Genomic DNA, 21,899 nt, shown 5'->3' with positions numbered 1-21,899 from the left:
GAAATTTAAGGTGTGTAACCGTCCTCTACTGACCAATCAACAGACTGCAGTGTTCACAGCTCCACCTTTTAGTACCAGAACTGTGTGCTAGGTACCCCAACAGAGGGGGGAATAAAAATGGGGATGGTACAGAACGGTTCGTTGGTACCGTCCACAACTTTTCACAGTGGAGACAGAAAAAAGCTCACTGAACTGTACCGTACCATACTGCTCAGTGGAAACAGGGCTTAACAGTTATGATGCCAGAAGACATTTAATAAATCCACTTGCATAAAAAAATGAATACAAAAATCATTTGTGAAAACATAACGTTTTTTATGTTTTGTTTTTCTAAACAGGGCTCAGTAAAAATCACTAACAAAACTGAAATGCAATACAGAAATTAGAGTGCACTGACAGCACATCATGCTGGAGTCCATGTCTAATGGATCACTTTGTCCCACTGCTCACCAAACTTACATGTGGGACTTTGTGCAAGCGTTGCAAACCTATATCAAATCTGCCACCTAAAGAAGGCACCAACCTTTGACAAAATATCATATGACAAGCTTACTTGGTTTTACATCAAAACTATATATCATCTTTGATAAATATCTTGCCTTCACACTTTTATCTTTAAAAAATGAACTGTACACCATCAACCATATTCAGGATCAGATAGAATAAGTGATGTGATTCATTTCAAAGGGTAGAAAAATAGAAATACTGACAGAAAAATAGAAATATAGAAGTGATAATGATGGGCTAGGTAAATTATCAGCTGATTTAAATATAGATGATCTCATAGTCTTTTTGAGACAAACACTTAATTTACAAATTGCACCATTACAGTATTGAAATGTAGGCTTTTCTGTGCATTGGAAAAGTAACAAAAAAAATTGCAGTGTACTTTCTGTTCAAGAAGAAGAAAAAAAATCAAGTGAGGAAACAGTCCTTGTTCTCATCTTTGCGTAAATGTAAATCCAGAGTAGCTAAACTGAAAATATCATGACCAAGCAATCTCCCAACCAACACAAAACCTCTGGCTTATAATGTAAGTGTGTGTAAATGTAGATCACGTACCCCTCATAGCACTCAGAAAAGGAAACAGAACTTGAACCTCATTCTTAATTTAAAACAAATCATCCTGAACTGCTATTTCATTCAGCTTCACCTGGATCATTCAACTTTTACATGATTCTAAGGCTTTTCAATGAAATGTCCATCAACAGCTGAGTTTTAGAACGAGAGATAAATTAAGTAAAGAACAAAGATTCAGGAAAGTAAATCTTGCAAAACTGGAATCTTTAGATCTGAGTCACTAAATGGACACCTGACATCCAACAGATCCGGGACCTTTAGTGAAAGGCCTTTGCACACGAGTCGGTTTTTTTTCGTCCGAAATTGTCACACGTTTAAAAATAAATACAATTTCACAGTGTGTCAATTATGTTTGCACACTGGGGCCGAAACTTTCGTCCGTGGCGGTGGGACACAGCTGCAACAAGACAGAGGAACAGGGCGCACGCAATCATTTCATAACTCAGATGAGTCGTGTTCAACAGCTCAGGTCATAATATTCAGGGGGTGACGATGAAGAGGAGGAGGGTGTGGACCACACACAGAATGTGAAGGACAGTTCCGCCCCTTCATGCAGCTGCAGTGCCAAATGAAAGACAGGGAGGGAGTGGTGACGGTCAGATAGGTGACTCCAGTGGAGAGAGGCAAAAGAGGAAATGAGTCTCTATTGTCATGTATTGCGAATTTTCACAACGAATAGAATGATAAAAGGCATCAGAATCAGTGTGCAAGGTGCATCCAAAAAAATGGACTTCGTGTGCAAAGGCCTGTATTGTATTGATTTGAAAAAAAGATATGCAAAGACGCACAAAGATTGCACTTCAGCTCACTGAGATGCAGTGTAGATCAAACCCTCATTGGCAGATGGCCTAAACTTGCAGTCTTCAATGATTCAATTCAAGCATGTCTGATTTGAAAAGATTTTGCCACTTTGGAGTGTAAAATGCTCAGCTTCTCTACTCTGTAGGCAGTGTGTGTGTGGGTGTGTGTGTGTCAGGCTGTCTACATGAGTCCACAGCAAGGCTCCTTATTGTTAGACTGGTCCTCCTCAGGTGCTCTGAGTTTCAACAGCGGGGGGTCTCCGCTGGCTGGGGTGAAGTACACCTGGCTCGGGGAAGCTACCTCCTCTGCACCGGGGGTGATTTGGAGCTCTGGCTGGGCCTGAGTGGGTGTCACCTCGACCGCTGCAACAGAGGGCTCCTCCTCTAAGGGAGGGGGCAGCGGCGGGGGAGGTGCTGGGTACTTATTGAGCTTGGCAGCTGCCCTCTGGCGTTTCAGGTCAGCCAGGGTGTGGTGTGATTTCTCCCGAGTCATACTGTCTGCCCCCTCTCCCTCCGCAGACCCAGACCCTAACCCTGCTCCTGATGCAGGGCTGAGCTGGTAGGAGGCGCTGCGCTCCATTAGACCTCCACCACTCCACAGCTCACCAGGCACAGAGGAGGCCAGAGAAACAGAGGTCCCTCCGTTACCTAGGCTGGACATAATTTTCCTGTCTGCAGCCTCCAGTTCCTCTAAACGTGACGTGGCTCCACCTCCAGCAACCTGAAACAAAACACAGCAGTTGAATCAGCTTCGACTCAAAATGTAACAAAAACACAGTAATCACAAGACAACGCTGAGCTCGCTCACCATGGTGGCATGCTGGTGCAGCTCATTGTCTGTTTGTCTGTCCTCATCATCGTCCTGTGGCTCTGGCTGTCGGCCGCGCTCCTGCCACACCATGGCCTCTTTGTGGTGCTCCCGTCGGTACAGACTGGAGCGCTCGTTCACACTGACACGACGCACCACCTTACTGTATAGGCAAATGAGAGACAGGGGAACAGTAAAGCACTAAAGTACTCCAATCTTCATGTGTGTGTTTTTCACCCTCTGGCCTGACGTGGCCTCTCACCCTCTGCTGCCAGTACTAGAGGCTCGTCTTTGCAGTGTGCCCTTCTGCCGGTCCTGGCTCTTCATGATGGCATCATGTTTGTGCTTCAGGTCCATCAGTTTGGCTCTGACCTCTTCATCCATACAGACATCTGAAAAGGAAAAGTTAGACACTGAAAGGTAAGAAAGGAAAGATGCTGACAAGAAAGCTGTAATTAAGACTTAAGAAATGGGTCAGGATAATTAGTTCCTATTTTAACACATGCTGTAATTACACTTGAGGCAGAGGGTTAGCAGTGAAAGGTGCTGTCGTTTACATAACTTTGCTATGAGGCAATAAAAAAACAAATAGGCTTTATGGTCTTACCCAGGGGCGTCTCCTCCAGGACAGACTTGGCGTTTAAACTGGCTCCATGGGCCACCAACAGTTCCACCATTTGGATCTGTGGAACAAAAACAAACATCCCTTTTAAAGGGTCATTTAAGAAAAGTGGAAGGTTCTAATGTTTTGGTTTGTATGCAGCACTTACTTGTCCCCAGCAGGAGGCGGCGTGTAGCGGCGTCCAGCCATCAGAGTCCTTCACCTCCACCTGAGCTCTGTGCTCGAGCAACAGTTCCGCCACGGACACGTAGCCGTTAGCAGACGCTATATGGAGCTGGAAGAGAAGTATTTAATTTTAATTTCTAATTTAATTCATCTAAATATTCTTTATGAATGCAATACACGTCCCTCTTTCTTACCAGTGTTGTGCCATTAGCGTCCTGTGCATTCAAGTCTGCTCCACTCTGAACCAGAGCCCGAATGTCAGCCAGCATGGCCACCTCTTTAGCCCCTCGACATTCATCTATACGGTCCTGAGTTATCCCTACACACACACAAACACACACGGGGACGGAGCCAGTGACACCTGTTAGCACACAGACAGTAAGAGCCCGAGTGAACAGCTCTCAGACATTTGTTTTAGCTTTGGTTTGGGACTGGTCATTAGTGTGTGGCACAGGATTTCCAATGTGACAGACAGATGAGGGAGATGTCTTAAAGGGTAACAACAGCTTTTGAAATTGGCCCAGTATTGAGCGAGAGGGCATGTGTGCACCTTCAGTTTACGTCCACTACAAGTGCTTGTTTTTGCCACTGACAGGCTCAGATTATTATTCTAAATGTCTGACAATTTAATGTAAAGGATCCCTATAGCGATAGACCTTTTGTTACAGAATAAGATCCTTTTTCTTTAACCGAAAACAGCCCTGAAATCACACTTGTCAAAGCCACTAGAATCCATTTAATTAAACAGTAATTTCAGCGTGTAGAGAGCCAGCATATTTTCACATCTAACTGGGTGAGCTATGGGTGTTTTTCTACCAAACAAGAGTTGGTGATGATAGGAACAGTGGAAAGGTGAACCAAGACAGTTTTGTTGGTTTTATTTTATTTGTCAACTTCAAATGAAGTGTGTTTTACAGTGATAAAATTACTGTTGAATTAAATGGAGTCCAGTGGGCTTGGTGGCAGTGATTCTGGGGCTGTTTCTGGTTAAACAAAGATGATCTTACATCACCTGATTGTTCACACGGGGAAGAAACCATTTAGTTGTTCAGTGTGGGGTAAAGGATTTACATCCAAGGGAGAAGTGAAACGATACTTCACTGTCCACACGGGAGAAACAATTTGGTTGTTCAGTTTGTGGTAGAAGATTTGCAGACGAATCCAATCTGATACGAAACTTTGGTTTGGTTGTTCAGCTTGTGGAAACGATTCACACAAAAGCAACACCTGAAGTATCACCTGACTGTCCACACCCATAAAGGTATGTCTTTATAGGGACCCTTTCCAAATAACAATCACTTTAGTGGACTAACACTGAGGGTGCAAACATGCCCAGAGTGGTTAAATCAACCGTGCACATGTCCCAAGGCCTGTTTCGTCACTGTCTGCAGAAGCCTTCTCGCTCAGTACTGGGCCACTTTCAAAAATGGTCATTCCCATTAGTCACTTAGACACTAAAACATGGGACATAAGGTCCATGTTGAAAAATACTCAAGTCATCCTATACACTTAAAGAAGAAATGCAACATGTTCCTTTCATGCATCTTTTTTTTAAAGTGTAAGACTTCATAAATGCTCAAATAAAGAAACAACAATCTCCAAAAATACAATAACAGGTTAGATTTGACTCATCTTACTGACCCTGTTCAGCCATAACCATCTCCAGCAGCTCAAGGGTGGCCTCATCCTCACAGAGATCATAGGGCATGTTGCCATCCGCATTAACAGCCAGCAGGTCAGCCCCACTAGAAGCATGCGCACACACAGGCATAAAACAACCACACATGCACCCATATGCAAAAACAAGTGGATTAGAGTGCCACACGGTGACACACCCTGATGTACTCAGCCATTCAGGAGTATTCACACACTTGCAAAGTGTTCTGAGAGTCAAGCTGCAGCCATATTTGCATCGTCTATGTAAACTAGTCTCTCGCCAAGAGGAGTCTGAGTCTGTTTATACTTTGGTCATTACAGAAACACAGTTTATTCATTTCGACACTTTTTTTGCTACATTTTTTGTGGAAAAACTTCCTGTGTTAGAAAGGATGCATACATGTGGGGCTGGAATTCATGGTAAAACTCACGCCTGAATGAGGAGCTGCACCAACCCAGTGTGTCCACAGGTGGCAGCAGCATGCAGCGGTGTCCACAGCTCGCTGTCACAGGCATTCACACAGGCACCAGCGTCCAGCAGGCACTGCACTATCTCCACAAAGTCATCAATGCAGCACTGAGAGGAGAGGGCAGATGTACATAAATGCTTAGACATATGAATGCAAAGGGAAGGACTGAGAGGGCACAAAACCGGCATAGACAATGATAATAAACATACACTACAGGCAAAGGAGCATAAAGAGAAACAGATACATCATCATTATTTATGGCGACTAATATCTTGGCTTGAGTAACAGAAAACATTTGCATGCATGGCCCAGCCCTCTGCTGTGTAAACACCAAGTTTTCCAAGGGGGAGAGCACCGTCGACTGCTTTTATAAAGACTTCTCTGTGTTCACAAACGCCCCTCTCGTGAATTTATAGCAGCATGTGTATGAGTCCACTTATAAAGAGAAATAACGAAACAGAAAGCAAAACAGAAAGGGAGAGAAGGTGCCCATCTGAACTGTGTAAATCTGTGTGTAGCTTTGGATTTGTGTGTTTCAAGGTCCTGACAGACAAAACACGAATCACACGATGGCTTCTTCTAAATCCGACTGCAACTGTTCGAGAAAGGAATGTAAGCCTGAGCAAGTTGCCCTCACTCCTCAACACACCAGCCCTCACACTTAAACGGTGGGAATGAATCAGTGTGTTCATGTAAACTCACTTAAGATAAGTTGCGGTTCAGACAAAATAAGGGCAAACAGTACTTAGTGAGCTCAGAACTGTGACCACACACGACATAAACACACTCACAAAAGGTGACCTGCCTCCTTGAAGGCAGTCACAATGCATGGGTGTAAAACTGGAACTCTTTCAAGGACCCCTGGTTTAGGTATCCTCATCCCCTCTACTGCGAGGCTGTGCTTGTGTAAGCTGCTGTGGGAGTGGGTACCTGTATGTTTAACAGCCAGCCACTTAAATGGCCTGAAGGCTGGCAGGGTGTATGTCCAGGATAGGGTTGGGCGATATAATAACCTTTTCCAGCCAGCCACCAACACCCCAACAGCCGGTGAGTTTGCCACGTTCCACAAGCGCTCTTTTGCATTTTCAGTCTAACACACCACCAAAATAAACTCACAAAGGAAATATTCTTGCTCCCATTTTCCTTATTCAACAGACAATTACAACCCCACACACCTTCTGAATTCAAGTGTCTGTCCTTCTCTGAACTAAGACTAGCTTAACTGCCTTTTTAACTCATTGCAAAACACACTTCAGTCAAACTCAACAGAAGCAAAATCAAACTTAGCAAACCTGTTTTGGTGAGTCTTTATGCAACGATCACCAACACAGGTTTGGTCGAAATAAACCCTTACTTGCTCTCTGCCCTCTGAGCAGCAGCTCTCATTCGTTTTTTCTTCGTTTCTCACTATGCATGTGGGATTCCACTGTCTCTACTCTCTAACCGTGCCAAGTTTGAAAAACGTTTTGCACAGAATACGCCAAGCCACGAATCAGTTTCAGCCATGTTGCGAAATCTCAGTTAAATGATGAATTTTAGTTAAATTTGGACTTACCATATCGTCTATGGTATACTGACAGTTAGTAAGCAGACAGTGGATCCTCTGCTCTGAACATCCGGGTCAGAAACAGAAGATGGGTGTTGTTGGTTCAGCTGTTCTGATCAATGTGATGTTAACATGAGAGACATTCGGTAAATTATTATAAAAAAAAATAGATGTTACCAATTATTTTGAGATTTTACAATGCAAAGTCAGTCACTTTTTGTAAGACATTTTAAAGCAATTGACTGTCGCTAAGTCCTGCCCTGGATGCAGACTGGCCAATCATAACGTAGTATTGGGCCGGCTCAGACACAGCTGTGCTCCATTGACTCTAATGCAGTCATTTCAGATTTCCTTCATTTTCAGGCTGGTTCTGTGGATTTGGAACTAAATGTTGTGCCTGGGGCACGTCGTGTATTAATGATACTCGTTACCTGGAGAGGTTGGAAAAAGATATACGTTTCTTCCCTGTTCCAAAACCAAAATCAAACCCTGAAAAGCATAGGGTTAGCTAGCTAGCTACTGAAGATATAGCCTACTGAATGTATACACATGCTGCTTTTGCTTTTTAATGGTTATAACAGTGAAACAAAGACCGACCCTGCTGTACAGGAACCTTCATCTGCACACACTGTGATGCCACACAGCTGGTTCAGTATCAGCAAAGTTTCCCTTTATATTCATTGTCTTGTGTGGCGATCAGCAGTGATGTGGTGGTTCACTTTTACACTGTGATCTGTAGCCTATAGTTCAGCTTTAGCTTCTAACTATCTTTGTCTTTTTAACCTGTTGTTGCTGCTGAGTCAGTTTGACATCCTGGATATATCCTTCAAACACAGACTGTCTGCTTCTCTCTGGAATCACTGTTTCATTTTTCAAAAAATATGATAATATTTCTTCAGGGAGTGCAGTTAGTTACAGTGTGGGCTCCATGCTGACTCTGACAGCTTGTTGGACCATCACAAAGGGGCAGAGGATAGTGAAAGGTCCATAAAGGCCTTACCTTTAGACTGATTAATTCAATGTTTTTTTAATACATTTAGAGGATCTGCAGGAACTCTTTTGAAATTTTGATCCCCTGTCACTGTATCACTGGCTTAGATGTGAATTAGAGTGAACACAATTGACAGTGTTTGCAGGTGGGAGGCCAGTGAGGGATCATGTCCTTGTTACTGCACTAGTGAATCTCACAACTGGGTTTGTGTGAAAGTGTGTGTGTGTGTGTGTGTGTGTGTGTGTGTGTGTGTACCTGATGTAGGGCTGTTAGTCCATCCTCGTTGACCAGATCTGGGCTGACACCATTGTTAAGCAGCTCCCTCACTATTAGAAGCACAAGCATACACACACACATGCAGCATTATGACTGATCACCCGTGCAAAGTCCTTTGCACATATACATCATAACACTTGGCACATATCTGCCTGCCCTAAATAGAAATAAGAAATGATAGCCATTCAGCTTGCATTTGTTAACAATGAACTTACAAGATCTGCGACTATAATTAGCCTTGAACCTGCAGCTGACAATAACACCATTGAAAACATGATGTCTTTCTTACTACTACAATTAAACTGTGACGTATCCAGTATAAATTATGCATGAATCAGTTCCTTTGAATCGTATTTTAAGGAGCACCATGCCACCAACTACTAAGTGCTTATGTCTCAGGAAGGCCAACATCAAGCCAAATGCAGAGGTCACAGTGTCCCCTGCCTTCTAGAATGGAGCAGTTGTCACGGGTTATAGGATTTTGATTGGTTTAAGCAGGAAAGTCTTGGATTAGTCGTGTATAGAATAGTCTGAAATCACTTGCCATCCTGTCTTAAGTTCCCTCACATACTAAATCTTGACTGATTTACTTCTAATTTAATAAAGAGCAGCATTAAAGCTCTTCATTCAATAACATTTGAGGCTCCCTAAGATGACTTCTCTGTGAGTGTATGTTTCGACCTACCCTCCTCCAGGTCATTGCGTGCCGCTGCATCTAGCAGGGTGACGGCTTTGGGGAATGTCACTTTGGTGGTGCGTGCCTTCTTCTTGTCTGCTTTGGCCCTTGACCCTCGTGCTGCATCCTTCTCCATCTGCGCCCATGCCTTCAGCTGCTGAGCGCGCCGCTTCTGGGCGTGCTTCAGGCGCTCGGTGGCACTCAGACGTCCGACTGTGGCCATCTCAGCCAACAGCTCGCTGTGCTCTGCTGCCATGCCTCAACAACACTACGACCTGTCCCCGATGGCTTCGCTTCTCTGTTCCTCTTTGTTTCTTTTAGTCCAAAAAGATATTAATTAAAAGTTTCAGGTTTCCAAATATCTCTTATACCTCCTTGTGCCTCTTAAAAAGGCCCCTCTGTAAGGCCAAACAGGCCTACGTTAGGGCCTGTGGGAGAGCACAGACAAATGCTGCAGTTTATACATAAATATCTGGAAAAAAAAAAATCAAGCAAGCAACAACGATATCCAAAGTATGATGAAACAAAAGAACTTAAGTTGTGCAATCAGTTGACGGATATCTCCATGATTTCAGAAGTAAGCAACACAGAAAATGGTTGCAATGTCTCTTTCCCATCTTTCAGATGACAGACTCTTATCGCGCCATGGAAAAAATGAGAGAGAAAGATGTCCAAAACCTTATCATCCAAGCTGTGCCTTGTAACCAACTGTCAGTCCTCCCATCCATATCAACTGCTGGTAACTTGGCCACTTATGGAAAGAGACAGAGAATGCAAAGATGGAGCTAGAACTGCAGAGTCAAACTCTTCTCCAGGTTGGATGATCCATCTGAGCCTCGAATCCAAAGTGGTGATGACTGTGGCCATGACTTGAATCCAACAGAGGGGCAAGTCTTTGAGAATCCATGGTGAGAATATGATGGCAGTAAATGACAAATCCGCAAGGTTGGAAGAACTGGGGAGTTTAGGCAACAATAAAAAGGGGCACCTGCAAGATTCACACAAGGCCTACTTTAGTTAATGCAGTGACAGGATTCAGGTATCCCATGATGCTGAGTGGAGACTGTTGCAAAGTCAACTTGTTGTTGTTGGTGCACTTTTTGGCAGGTCTTCAAAGGCTATGAGCTGGGAACCAAGGTTTCAATGATTTGTCCTGCATTGTCTTCTGTCTGCAACTGTAGGCAGGGAGAGAGGAGAAAAGAAAGCAGGTAGAGAAAATGTGAGTGCTGTGTTACAGTATAATGTACGCAAGCTGCCCTCCTAATCCTGTTATCTTTAACCCCTGAGCTCCTTCTCCCTACGCCCTCCTCTCCCACTCCTCTCCCGAAGGAAACCTGAGACGGTGGGACTCTTTTCATTAATGATTGACATACCCTGCAGCCCAACACACACTTTGCTGCCACTGGCATACAAACGAGACAAGACTGAGGTAGGGATGTAGTGGAGAAGTGGTTAAATAGCTGGAATGTGACGTGTTTCAGTGCAAGTACTAACCCTGGCAACCTCGGTCAGCACGATCGCTCTCATTACCTTTCGTTAACTTCCCAGGTGAGTTACATGGCTCACGCACGCTCGGCTCTTTCCAGGCTACTCATTTATAATTTAGGCCTGGGCCTGTGAGCGCTGAGAGGAAGGTCAACTAGAGGCACTCAGTGAGATAGAGAGAGTGACTGACAAGACAGTAGTCCTGGGCCACAGAACCACTACAGCAAGCGGCCAACTTCCTGAGAAGATGGGAGGTGGGTAGACCACAGCGCTCCCTAAATCAGCTGATTACAGGGCAAACAGATGCCGATTGGTTTATATCCCAAAGAAGTGAAAGAAACAGGTTTAAAGCTTTAAAGGAATACTTCACCCCCCCAGTGACCATTCGTATATCAATTACTTTTCCTTCTCACATGCCTCTGGTGGACTAAGAATCCAGAAACGGAGAAAATCCTGAGTGGATTGCAGTCATAGGCGACCCCGTTTAACAACTGCTAAACTACATCAAAACTTTGCTTTACAAATTCTGACAACTCGTGCAGTATAATCCGAGTCTCATTAATCCAGTTACATGCTCAGTACTTCCCAAACAGACAGGGAAACTGAACTCAAAGGGAAACTTATCTATGCTCTCTTCAAAGCCAGACTCGTTTGGTATTCTGGTTCATTTGTGCTATTGTGTGACTTTGGTGAATCCGTATGAACCCTTTAAAACACCACTGTCACATAATGGTCAGATAGGGCTGTCTGCTTTTGGGATTACTGAGCATACAACTGGATGAATGAGACTTGGATTATACTGCACCTGTTGCGTGAGAGTTTGTAAATGGATGTTTTGCTGTTGTTAAACACAGTCGCCTATGACCTCAAAGATTTTCTCCATTTTTCAAATGTTTGTTTTTAGATAAACCGTGATTAAAAACACACTTTGGGGTTGCCTGGTTGTGAAAATTCCCTCTGGGTGGTCTTCATACTTTCTGTTTGGTAATAATGCAGCTATAAATCTATTCATATCATGTTTGTGGAATTCATTGTGTCTAGTAAGACATTAAAGCCCCATTTCCACTGAGCAGTACGGTTCAGTTTCGTGTGCATTTTTTCCATTTCCACTGCGAGAAGTACCAATGGAACCGTTCCGTACCATCCCCATTTTTGGTCCCCCCTCTGTTGGGGTACCTAGCACACAGATCTGGTACTAACAGGTGGAGCTGTGAAAACTGGAGTCTGTTGATTGGTCAATAATGGATGGTCACACTTGCTCGGGGCTGAGTTGTGGCTGGATTGTAACCACCGTTCATATCGTGGAGAGTTTTACATACATTAATAATCTGTAACTATAAAATGAAAGGATGTTTTGCTGCCTCTCACAGCAGCTGTAGTCTGAATAAAAAAAATTAATTCACTGGGCCTGCTGCCGGCAACTTTTAAGGTGGAACGTTTACTTATAATGTTACTCAATGCATGAGTTGACAACATGAATCCATCAGCACACCTTAAATTTCAACAGAACTTTGACCATCACTTTGGTTGTTTTTTGTCTCTCTTGGATGACACAGACTTTTCGTAATGAGTGGATCCCAAACGTTCAAAATATGTATATATATTAATATCGACCGCATTATGTGTACCGCGCATATTCTAATCCTCACTTGGAGAAAAAAAAGCATGGCAGAGCATCGCTCCTGTGGGCTCCAGCCGGCTGAGCTTGCCTGAGAAGGACTAAATGCACAAACCACACAACCACATTTTGTGGACGATAAATGAGGTGCAAACGTCCTTCTATGAGGAAATACAGTGAGTGCTGGGCGGAGCGGTGAGTGACAACAACCCCGCCCACATTTAAGAGTACTGTTTGTGGTGGAAACGCTTAACAGGCCTAGGATCTAGGTACCACGTCTGAAGGGTTACTTTTGGTTCCAAAGGTAGCATAGTGTTTGGTGGAAACAGGGCTTTAGTCTACAATAAGTTGTTAATGAATTCATTTTAGTCCAGATACTCTGCAGGGTTTTCAAGAGGATGTGTGGTTGATTACCTAATGAACTAAATAACTTAATGATGCCTTAGAATTGATACCTAAAGCATTAGTAGAGGAGTTTTTAACCATGAATAAAGTCAGTAGTTAAAAATAGTATTACTGTAACATCAGCATAACTAACAGTATTTGTAATTATTACAAAGTATATCAGGGATAGTGGGCTATATCTGTACTTTAACATATATATATGGAGACCTACCAGTCACAGTTTCCATTAGGCCAATTTCCCTTGTGAACTAAAATTTCTATAGTTCTTGTCCTGAGGACAGACAGACTTTTGTCATTTGTTCCTTTACTTTGCATTCCTACTATTTTTAGGTTACCTAACCTCTTACCCTTTGTCACAAGCTACAATGTGAGGATTTCCTTAGCTTGAAGCAATAAGCTTAACTCTCTCTCATAGACTGCAGGCCATGACACGGATCATTCATTCAAACAATAAACACATGAACATGGACTTGGAAAGCACAGGATCGAGACGTGGATGAAAAATGTTAGGTTCACTTATAATGCCAGTGATCCATGAGGACGCTTACTTCAACCTGTCTTCCTCCTGCAGGGAAAAAAGCCATGGTGTCCAAAGTCCATGTTCCGTTAAAAGGCAGGATGACAGGAAACAAACAAACTCTTAAGGAACAAATAAGGCTAGGCCATATAGAGTCAGTAGCCTTACCCATTTTTGGTTTCAACCAGAGTTAACAAATGAAAAATGGAACATGTTGTGTGGCATTTTAAGGGACTTTAAATGTGAAAGGATTGGAGAAACGGCAAAATCCCTGCAGGAACTTAACAGCTGTATTAGTGGGATAAAGCCAGACACAATCTGAAAGATCAGTGGAATAAAGATCCCAATCTTAACTGTTAGTATTGTGTGGCTCACAAAAGAAACTCATTTTCTAAAGAATTAATTCCCATAAAGCTGCATTTGACTCATATTTCAGATGACTCAGACTTAACTGGTCTAACAAAAATTTGTTTGATTAAAGTTCATGTCAAATGCACTGGTGAAAAAACAGCTTCCAAACAACCCAGACATAAACACCAAAAACACAGACTGGTCCATCTGCATGGAGCAATACGGACGCTTGATTCATCTGCTGCGAGAGATTCAAGATTCAGTAAATGTTTACATTTTTGCAAACAAGAGTCTTCCAAAGTTCATTTTATTGTTTGACTGGAATCCATGAACAGGCTACAACAACCAAGCAGTGTTAGATGTTCTTTCAGCTTCAATTTGATGACAGTGCTCATCTGAGGGAAAGGAATTTTAAACATACAGGCCTCTAGTTTAACGGCCTTCCACTGACATAGCATGCCTGATCTGCATAATTACCTTACTTTAAGGGGTGGGCGATATGGCCCTAAAATGATATCACGATATTTCAGGGTATTTTTGCAATTATGACACTCTTGATGATGTGATGTGACAAATTATAAGAAAACATAATTGCAGCAAAATAAGTGATATAGTTTTATATGCAGTGTTTGCCTTGAAATAGTCAGTAAAAACTAAACAAAAATGATCTCTCATTTCTTTAGTTTGTGAACAACAACAGTAACTCATTCAGATTCAGATTCTGTTTACAATATTAATAGTCCAACAAAATAAAATCTACCACAAATTACACATTTAAACAGCTCCCAAATACAAAAAATGTACCCTGGGATCTATATAAATCAAGAGGTGATTTCCTTCTCTTGTAGTTTTTTTATGCTCTGCCATTTCTCCTCTAATCATCGCCCTGTAACCTGTGACAGGCTGTTATGATACAATAACTGTCGCACATTCACATATGTCGTTTTTTGTCGAGCTGTGAGCATCATGTAGATTTACATTATCAAAGATTTATGACAAAATCACTTGACGACACAGATGCTGCTGCCGGAGGAGCCGCTGAATGAGTTCCCTGAGCGGTAAGTCGCTAAAAGAGTCTGAGATGTCCGGGGCTGTTCATAAAACATTCAGGACGCCACATTTTTTTCAAACTGCTGAAGCTTCTCCTCTTTTTGGAACCACCGCAGAGTCTGTAATAATTTTGCTTTCAGCCATAACTCATATCGCAAGTATCACGATATGAGTTTTACTGGTATTATCGTGAACAATGCGATATGGCACACCCCTACTTACTTTGATATGTAATATTACCAAGCATTGTGACAATGAAGGCTGCCTTCATTGTAAATCAGTAATGTTCTGTCAGAGGTAAATGAGATTTCTGTGTGCTAAATCCAAAATAAAGTCATGTTAATGTTTTGAGGAGTTTGGAAACTACAGTGTGGGTCACATGCTGAGCAAACATCTAATGTGTGTCCCATTATGTCCATCTATTTTTCTTTTACTCCCAAGCACTCATCATGTGATTGTGACAATTAAACCGGTTTACTGTGTTGCTACGGCCTTTTTACAGTCAATGGTTGCCACCCTGACCCAAAACAGTCTGCCTCACCTGACTGCAGGATGTGTGTAATGTTGGATCACAGACTTTTTAGTGTGTCTTCAAAACAGGAATAAAAAGGGAAGCTTTGGCTGGTGAAACATTATTTACATATGTAGAAAGCTTCAGGATGGGACAGCAGCAAACCATCTGTCAATTTGCTTTGGTCCAAATATAATCTCTCAAAAACAATCTCAGTTTCTACACATTTTCCAAAGTTCAATTCAAGCATTTTCAAGATGCATTTTGAAGCTTTTCCAGCACCTTGCAGCTGTGGTACATTACATATATTTATATACAGTACATACTGTATAGATAATACACCGTTTATTTCACTTCTTCGTGACATTAAATCAGGTGTATTGTGCTATAAACAATCTTTTGTGCCATGATATGTATTTTTTGTTTTCAACACATGACTCATAAGGGCTATCTCCTGGCATGTTATCATGTGTTAGCCTTCCACTCTTTCATCAGAGGGCACACATCAAAAAAGATTGGCCGATCACACAAGTGCACAATGTCAAGCAAAGGGCAAAAGCAATTAGGCTCTCTACAACTTCTATTTTTTCTTCATCTAAAGACAAAGTATTCAGTCAGGTAGTGATTCATTACCAAAGTCAAGCACTAGCTTCAAAATCCAAGCACTTTTCAAACCTTGAAAACACCACATTCAAAATGTTAAAGGATTTCCAGCACCCGTACAAACCCTATTCTGCCTTTAAAAGTCACAGACTCATTTATGTATTTCTTCAAAGACCATAATGACCTCACAGAGGCTGAGTCAGCCAGCTAAGTGAGATTGTATCTGTTGATATGCCGGTACATTAGACAAGCAATGACCTTCGCAGAATGTGGGTCCATAAAATAATTTGATGGGTCACTGGTTAGGGAAGTGACAATACTAATTAGGCTTACTTGTTGCACATGATGAGATTTAAAAAGGTATAAAAGCTGTTATGAGACATGCATGATTACATACAGGCCACCTTGCACAGATACTCTCATTCTCCTACTCATGATAGATTTCCAAACACACACACACACACACACACACACACACACACACACACACACACACACACCACTCAGGGCACAGGACAATGTTTCCTGATTAGCCGTCTTGGCAGAGCGAGCCAAACAACTCAAATCTCAGCTAAAGCCAATCAGTGCTGGGTATCAGGGGAATGAAGCTGAGGCGGAGGATTAGACAGTATGATGTTTACTGGCTAGTCCAGGTACATGAAAGGCACATCAGGTCCCAACAAGAACACAGGTCCTACATAAACATGCTTAATTGCTGTTTAACTAGCGGGTCCACCCAATCCTGCAATCCAGGCATCACCATCATCATGGACACCAGCTCTGCTTTCACACGCTATAGTACAGAGTAAAATAAATATACATCTGCTATTTTTTCCCTTGAAATATCTGAAACAGGACTCTACTACCATGAGATGTAACAGGCTGCAACCCAGAATTTCACCACCAAATTGTATCTGTGATACCTGTTACACACTCTCGCTGTGCGTAGGAGCCTTGTTGTGCAAATATATGTCAGTCACCACTCCTCCTGGGCTCCGTCTGCGTAAACCAATACTTAGCACAAGTGTTTGCATCAAAAGCGCCATGTGTTTTTATTTTAACCTTTCGATTCAGCATGCTTTAGAGCGTCAAAGCGGCGGCAAGTCTGGAAGTAGCCTCGTGGAGTTGGAGTTTGGATGTTACTAAACAAATTGAAAGCTAGGGTGTGTTGGAAAAAAGCTTCGAGATCCTCTCAGCATGAGATTGCTGTCTTTGGTCTGACGGACTAGCAGCTCAGTCAGTCTCAGCCTGCTGTCTGACACTAATCAGCCTACTCTTCATCACCTACCAGCAGCAAACTAGTAGGGAGAGTGAACGATAAATGGCTTCTGGCATTTCTGGGTACATTTGCCATGGTTGTGACCAAAGGTATACGACACAATGTTACATTAATATTTCCGGCGCAACAGTGTTTAAAAAATAAATCAACTTGCAGATTTTGAAGTCAGTTTCATTTCTAAATCTGCTGTAAATACTCACCAAGCAAACCAGAAGGAATCCATCACAAATTAGGTCATAATGTCTTTTCTACATCAACAAAAGCAACAATACTTCAGTTTATTATTGATGGACTAACTGACCTACCACGCCTATTTATATTTCCACTTATAAAGATAACAAAAGGTTACTTTAGCTGAAAGTTATTGGGGAAAAAAATCTTCTCTGACATGTTGTGATCTTACCTCATTCTTCTGTCTGTGTCCTGCAACTTTAGCTCTTATCTGTACCCCAACAGGTCGACTACGAACTTGTGGTCTGCCATCAGTGCATGCAGCCACCTACACCAGCATTTCATTAGTCTCAGTTAGTTTTGTTCCTTGTAAATTAAGCCCTTCACAAACGCAGAATGGGGAATTTGTTGGCGGCTAAACTGTGTAAGAGCCTTGTGATTCTCTGAGTCAGGCAGTGCCCAGACGGACGGGAAAAGACGAGGTGAGATCACTGGTATTGTAAAAACTCTGTCACAGCAGCACTTGTACACTGAGCTGAACATTTTGTGTATTTGGAAACATGTCCCCTGCATCAAGCTGACATTTGTCGACTTTTTCCACCTAATGATCTAACAGGAAGGGCTGTCTACAGCTGCTGAGGAACACAAACTTTCATTCAACAGCTGGAATGAATAGACCAGTATGAACACACACACAAACTGAAGCACATACATTCATCAAGTGGGTGGTACCTGAGTGTAAAAGCTTGTGACTGAACTTTGATGACCATAACAGAACACACACACTGTACTGGAAATAGGCAAACATGTGCTTCATTCATGTTAACCATCATGGAATGACATTGCTCAGCTGTTGTGTACAACCGCAAGCTCAGTGTGTGGTTTGATGTGACCTGCAGGACCTGCATGTTGATTGAAACAAACAATGCTGAGTCAATGCAGCTTGATGATTCGGGAACGATCCTGCCTGGTATCTGAACCAGTGCCAAATGACCTAAACTGCCTGCCTAATATTCAGGAAGCTTGTTTTCATCTCTTACTGTGCAACTTAAATGGATTTATAAAGGAAGCAGAGCTGAAATGGTTTGTCAATGATTTGATCAGATGCATTTGAAGGTGACATCTTGGGCTCGAGCAAACTGCAATGGGCATTTCTTTACTATTTTTACTACTTTACATTGTATAGACCTAATCCCCATGATGTCACGCTAACAACAAGGGTCACTTCCAGGTAGACCACTGGCAACTGATCTGAATATGTCAAACAGGCAAACTTGTGTATTTCTATTGTCATTTTCAGCTGTAAATGTTAACATTTAAGGATATGAAGTTAAACACAATGGTCCAACCTATTTGATGCTCTTGCTGTGCTTATTTTATGTGCTGGAGATGGCACTACAAAGCCACTCTGAAGTCCCTTCTTTATGCCTCCTTTGTATTTTTACACAGAACCAAACAGCACTGGCAACATGCCACTCCAGTGTCTGATTATAAACTGCATCTTGGCATCAGAATCAAAAGAGGAACATGACATATAACGCAAAAGCACTGGCCTCGGTAGTGCTTTCTTAACAACAACAACGGCATGACATGGCAATATCAATCATTTACCTTCTCTGTTATATGGCGGCTGATCTTGGCCTCTGCTCCGAGGGTAAGGAGCACCCAGACCTCACTGTTTTTCCAATTTGCGGACATTTTTGGTTGCTGTTCTACTTTGAGTTAGCTGCTAACTGCTAACAGCTACTTTTTAAATCTCCATCTCCATATCCTGACGGCTGTACCATTCATCATTTCGGTGCTGTCACTACTTCTGTTCCTGGCTCAGAGGTGAGACAACTCTGTCCACCCATTCTGTGATCATACCTTACGTGCAGCACAGTTCGGCTGAATAACGGTGTGAAATTCCCGCCTAAGAGAGGCAGTGTAAAAGTAGCTAACATCTTTAATTAACCAAATCTACTAGCACTGAAGCAAAGCAATGTACTGCTGTGGACGGGGGCCGCAGCAAAACACATTTTAGTCACCAAAAATACAGACATAAAAAAAATCTATCAGGTTAAGTGTATGCTATATTCAGAGTATTATCTCCGCTTTGACTTACACACTATCACAGCGAGGCAGCAGTGGACCAGCAACTCCAATGTACTGTGAAGTAAAATTACTGTTTTTGTCAAAGGACTCTGGGTAGCTTTGAGATAACTGCTTCAGGTTTCTATCCAGAAATGGCTGTCTGACGGCAGGGTTAAGTGGTTTAAATATTCTAAATATAGTGCACACTTTTGATAGTTTAGTTGAGTCTTTTTTAGGTGGCTAAAAACTAAACAATTGAGGCAGTGTTTGCTCAGCGCCGTTTGGTTTCATGTAAGTGACATGTGGGTTTTCTACCCAAAAGTATAAAAAAGTCCATAGACCAAACTGTTAATCAATGGGTCAAGAATATAATCTGCACATTAGTTGCAGCCCTCATGGGAAGAAGGCAACACAAATAACTCAAAGAGAGTGGGAGGGGAGATCTACTTGAGAAGAGGTGGGCACATTAAGTCCTGTCATGTGTAATGGTTTGAGCTGCTCCATGTAATCACTCAGCAATCCCAGTAATGCCACAGAGTAGACAGAGTAGGGAGGGAGCAAACGGCCATGGGAAAAACAGAGAGAGTGTGCATTTATGATGGAGATGGATATTTTGGAGATATGTTGACAAACAGACAAAGAGTCGCTGCTTTTTCTGGAGAACAGGATATGGCACGAGAGGGCCAGAGGATGTGGAGGAAAGAATGTGAAGGAGATAGAGGAGAGTAAGAGGAGGAAGAGGAAGGATGGGGAGGAGACAGACGGACTAGCCTACGCTAGCTGCTCTGACTGCTCCTGAGCAGGAAGTAGGGTCGTGTCAGGCACAGAGGCGGAGAGAAAATTGGGATAAAAAGTCTTTAAATGGTGCCAACAGGATAAGATGATGTATATGGCATCCGCCTGCAGAATGTCTCACATTCAAACATGCACACGTGACAGTGAAGAAATGCCCCAGTAAGAAAAGACAAAGAAAAACAAGGGGGAGTTCATGCACGAGAGAAGGAATGTAACAGAGAGCCAAACCTTAGCAAATACAGTCTGACCTTTAAAGAACTGCTTAGGTCATGTGACTTGTTGGATTTATCTTATCATGAAGAAAAAGAAACTATATTAGGATGACAAGGAAATCTTTTTATAATGATTAACTCAAGGTACACACTGGGTCCAGGTCTTTGTCCTCCTACAGTATCTAATAAAGTGATTGTTGAGCTGAGATAACCTATTGTCGTTGCAGTGGATGATGCACACCTTGGATCTAAATTGATTGCAAGATCAAAAAATGTGACAGTCCATTACCGTAGAGGTACAGAGCTAAATGTAATCTAACCTTTTTACAATTTCCTTCTAGAACTTTTAAGACTGTGTGTGTGCTGTCATGTTGTGTATCAAGGGGCCTCCAAGCTAATCTTGGTCCATATTGTGAAACATGCAAATATTTGACTACACATACCAAGGAAACGCTGTGGAAGAAGTACTTTGACCACACATGGAAATACTTGTGAGCAAGACCGGCAAGGCTGGTGCGACAAGATTAGATGACTCTTGAGTTTTTTTTATTGAGGTTAATAAGTCAATGTTGGAGCATCGGTCCGCCCAATCGTCAGTAAACAACAGTACATCAGTGATCATCAGAGGGAAAACAATAGCGGTGTAACAAAACATCAATCTGGATTGATATATCAATTCAACGTTTAATAATACAGTATTATTAATGCAAAGTGAAATCAGTGATATGTAGCCATCCTTTATTTTGAAATTCCGAAGGCATGTCTGTGTCACCATCATCAAAGTATACCTCTTTCCTAAACTTTCAAACAGTGCTAGATGCTTAGCACTCACCAGATAAGCCGCCAAGAAAAAGACACAGACATTAACTGATATCGTCTCATATCGATCGCAGGCCCCTGAATTGAATCAAATCATATCGTGGCAGACTTTGTGATATCAGCAAGTATTGTATTATTGTCAAGAGAATCTATATAATATTGATCTCGGTGACCCCGAAAAAACAAACACCAACACAAAAATCAATCATATTTTTTCATCTTTTTAACAACATCTCCCAAGAACAGTGGTCCTCAAACTGTCTTTGCCCGAGACAAACCAAAGGGCGAGCCAAAATCTCAAGGCAAACCTGTATTTATATCTGTGAACAACAGCTTCTATAACATGTGTTATCACTCTTATCACGACATAAGACAATAAAATTATGAAAAAATAAGACAGGTAGCTTTGATGATACTGTCTACTGTCTTAACTTGCTCCGTACAATAAAGCGATCCATTGTCCCACGCACAGCTTTCTCCTTTTAACTGTTATCATCCCTCACACTGGCTGACAATCAGGGCTTTTGATGTGTCACACACTTATAATTCCCACGCACAAACAGCGACAAATAGGTTCCCTGTAAAGGTTTAATTTAATAAAATAAAATAAAATAAAAATTTAGCAAGACTTTTCCCTTCCTTAGGAAATGGGTGTGCGCAACATACTGATGTGTGGGTATCACAAAATCCCACAGCACACCTGGACTGGCATGATGGCACACCATTTGAGAACCACTGCTCTAAAATATTCAGGTTGCACCTACTTTTCATTTTCATTATCAGTTTATTTGCTACATATTTTCTTGATCAGTCGCTTAACTGACCCATAAGTACTGAGTTTACTGTCACAGATGACAAAGAAAAACAACAAATCTTCACATAACCAGAGAATGATTGGTATATTTTGGTAGTTAAATGAC

General features: G+C 42.1%; 1 protein-coding gene across 1 annotated transcript in view; it reads right to left on the bottom strand.

Moving 5' to 3' along the window:
• Positions 1-246: 246 nt before the first annotated feature.
• ppp1r16a (protein phosphatase 1, regulatory subunit 16A) overlaps positions 247-21,899 on the bottom strand; it is a 23,571-nt gene continuing 1,918 nt past the window's right edge. The window contains exons 2-11 of the mRNA XM_049564653.1: positions 9,100-10,265; positions 8,394-8,464; positions 5,563-5,708; positions 5,117-5,220; positions 3,670-3,794; positions 3,459-3,584; positions 3,296-3,371; positions 2,951-3,080; positions 2,689-2,851; positions 247-2,601 (exon numbers count right to left, since the gene is read on the bottom strand). Of these exons, the coding sequence (XP_049420610.1) occupies positions 2,062-2,601; positions 2,689-2,851; positions 2,951-3,080; positions 3,296-3,371; positions 3,459-3,584; positions 3,670-3,794; positions 5,117-5,220; positions 5,563-5,708; positions 8,394-8,464; positions 9,100-9,346 (1,728 nt within the window). The 5' untranslated portion in view covers positions 9,347-10,265 and the 3' untranslated portion in view covers positions 247-2,061. The remainder of the gene's footprint in view (positions 2,602-2,688; positions 2,852-2,950; positions 3,081-3,295; positions 3,372-3,458; positions 3,585-3,669; positions 3,795-5,116; positions 5,221-5,562; positions 5,709-8,393; positions 8,465-9,099; positions 10,266-21,899) is intronic.

Source organism: Epinephelus fuscoguttatus, linkage group LG21 (genome assembly GCF_011397635.1).
Source record: "Epinephelus fuscoguttatus linkage group LG21, E.fuscoguttatus.final_Chr_v1".
Classification (NCBI taxonomy): domain Eukaryota; kingdom Metazoa; phylum Chordata; class Actinopteri; order Perciformes; family Serranidae; genus Epinephelus; species Epinephelus fuscoguttatus.
The sequence above is the reverse complement of the archived record's forward strand: the minus strand, read 5'-3'. Positions and strand labels throughout refer to the sequence as shown.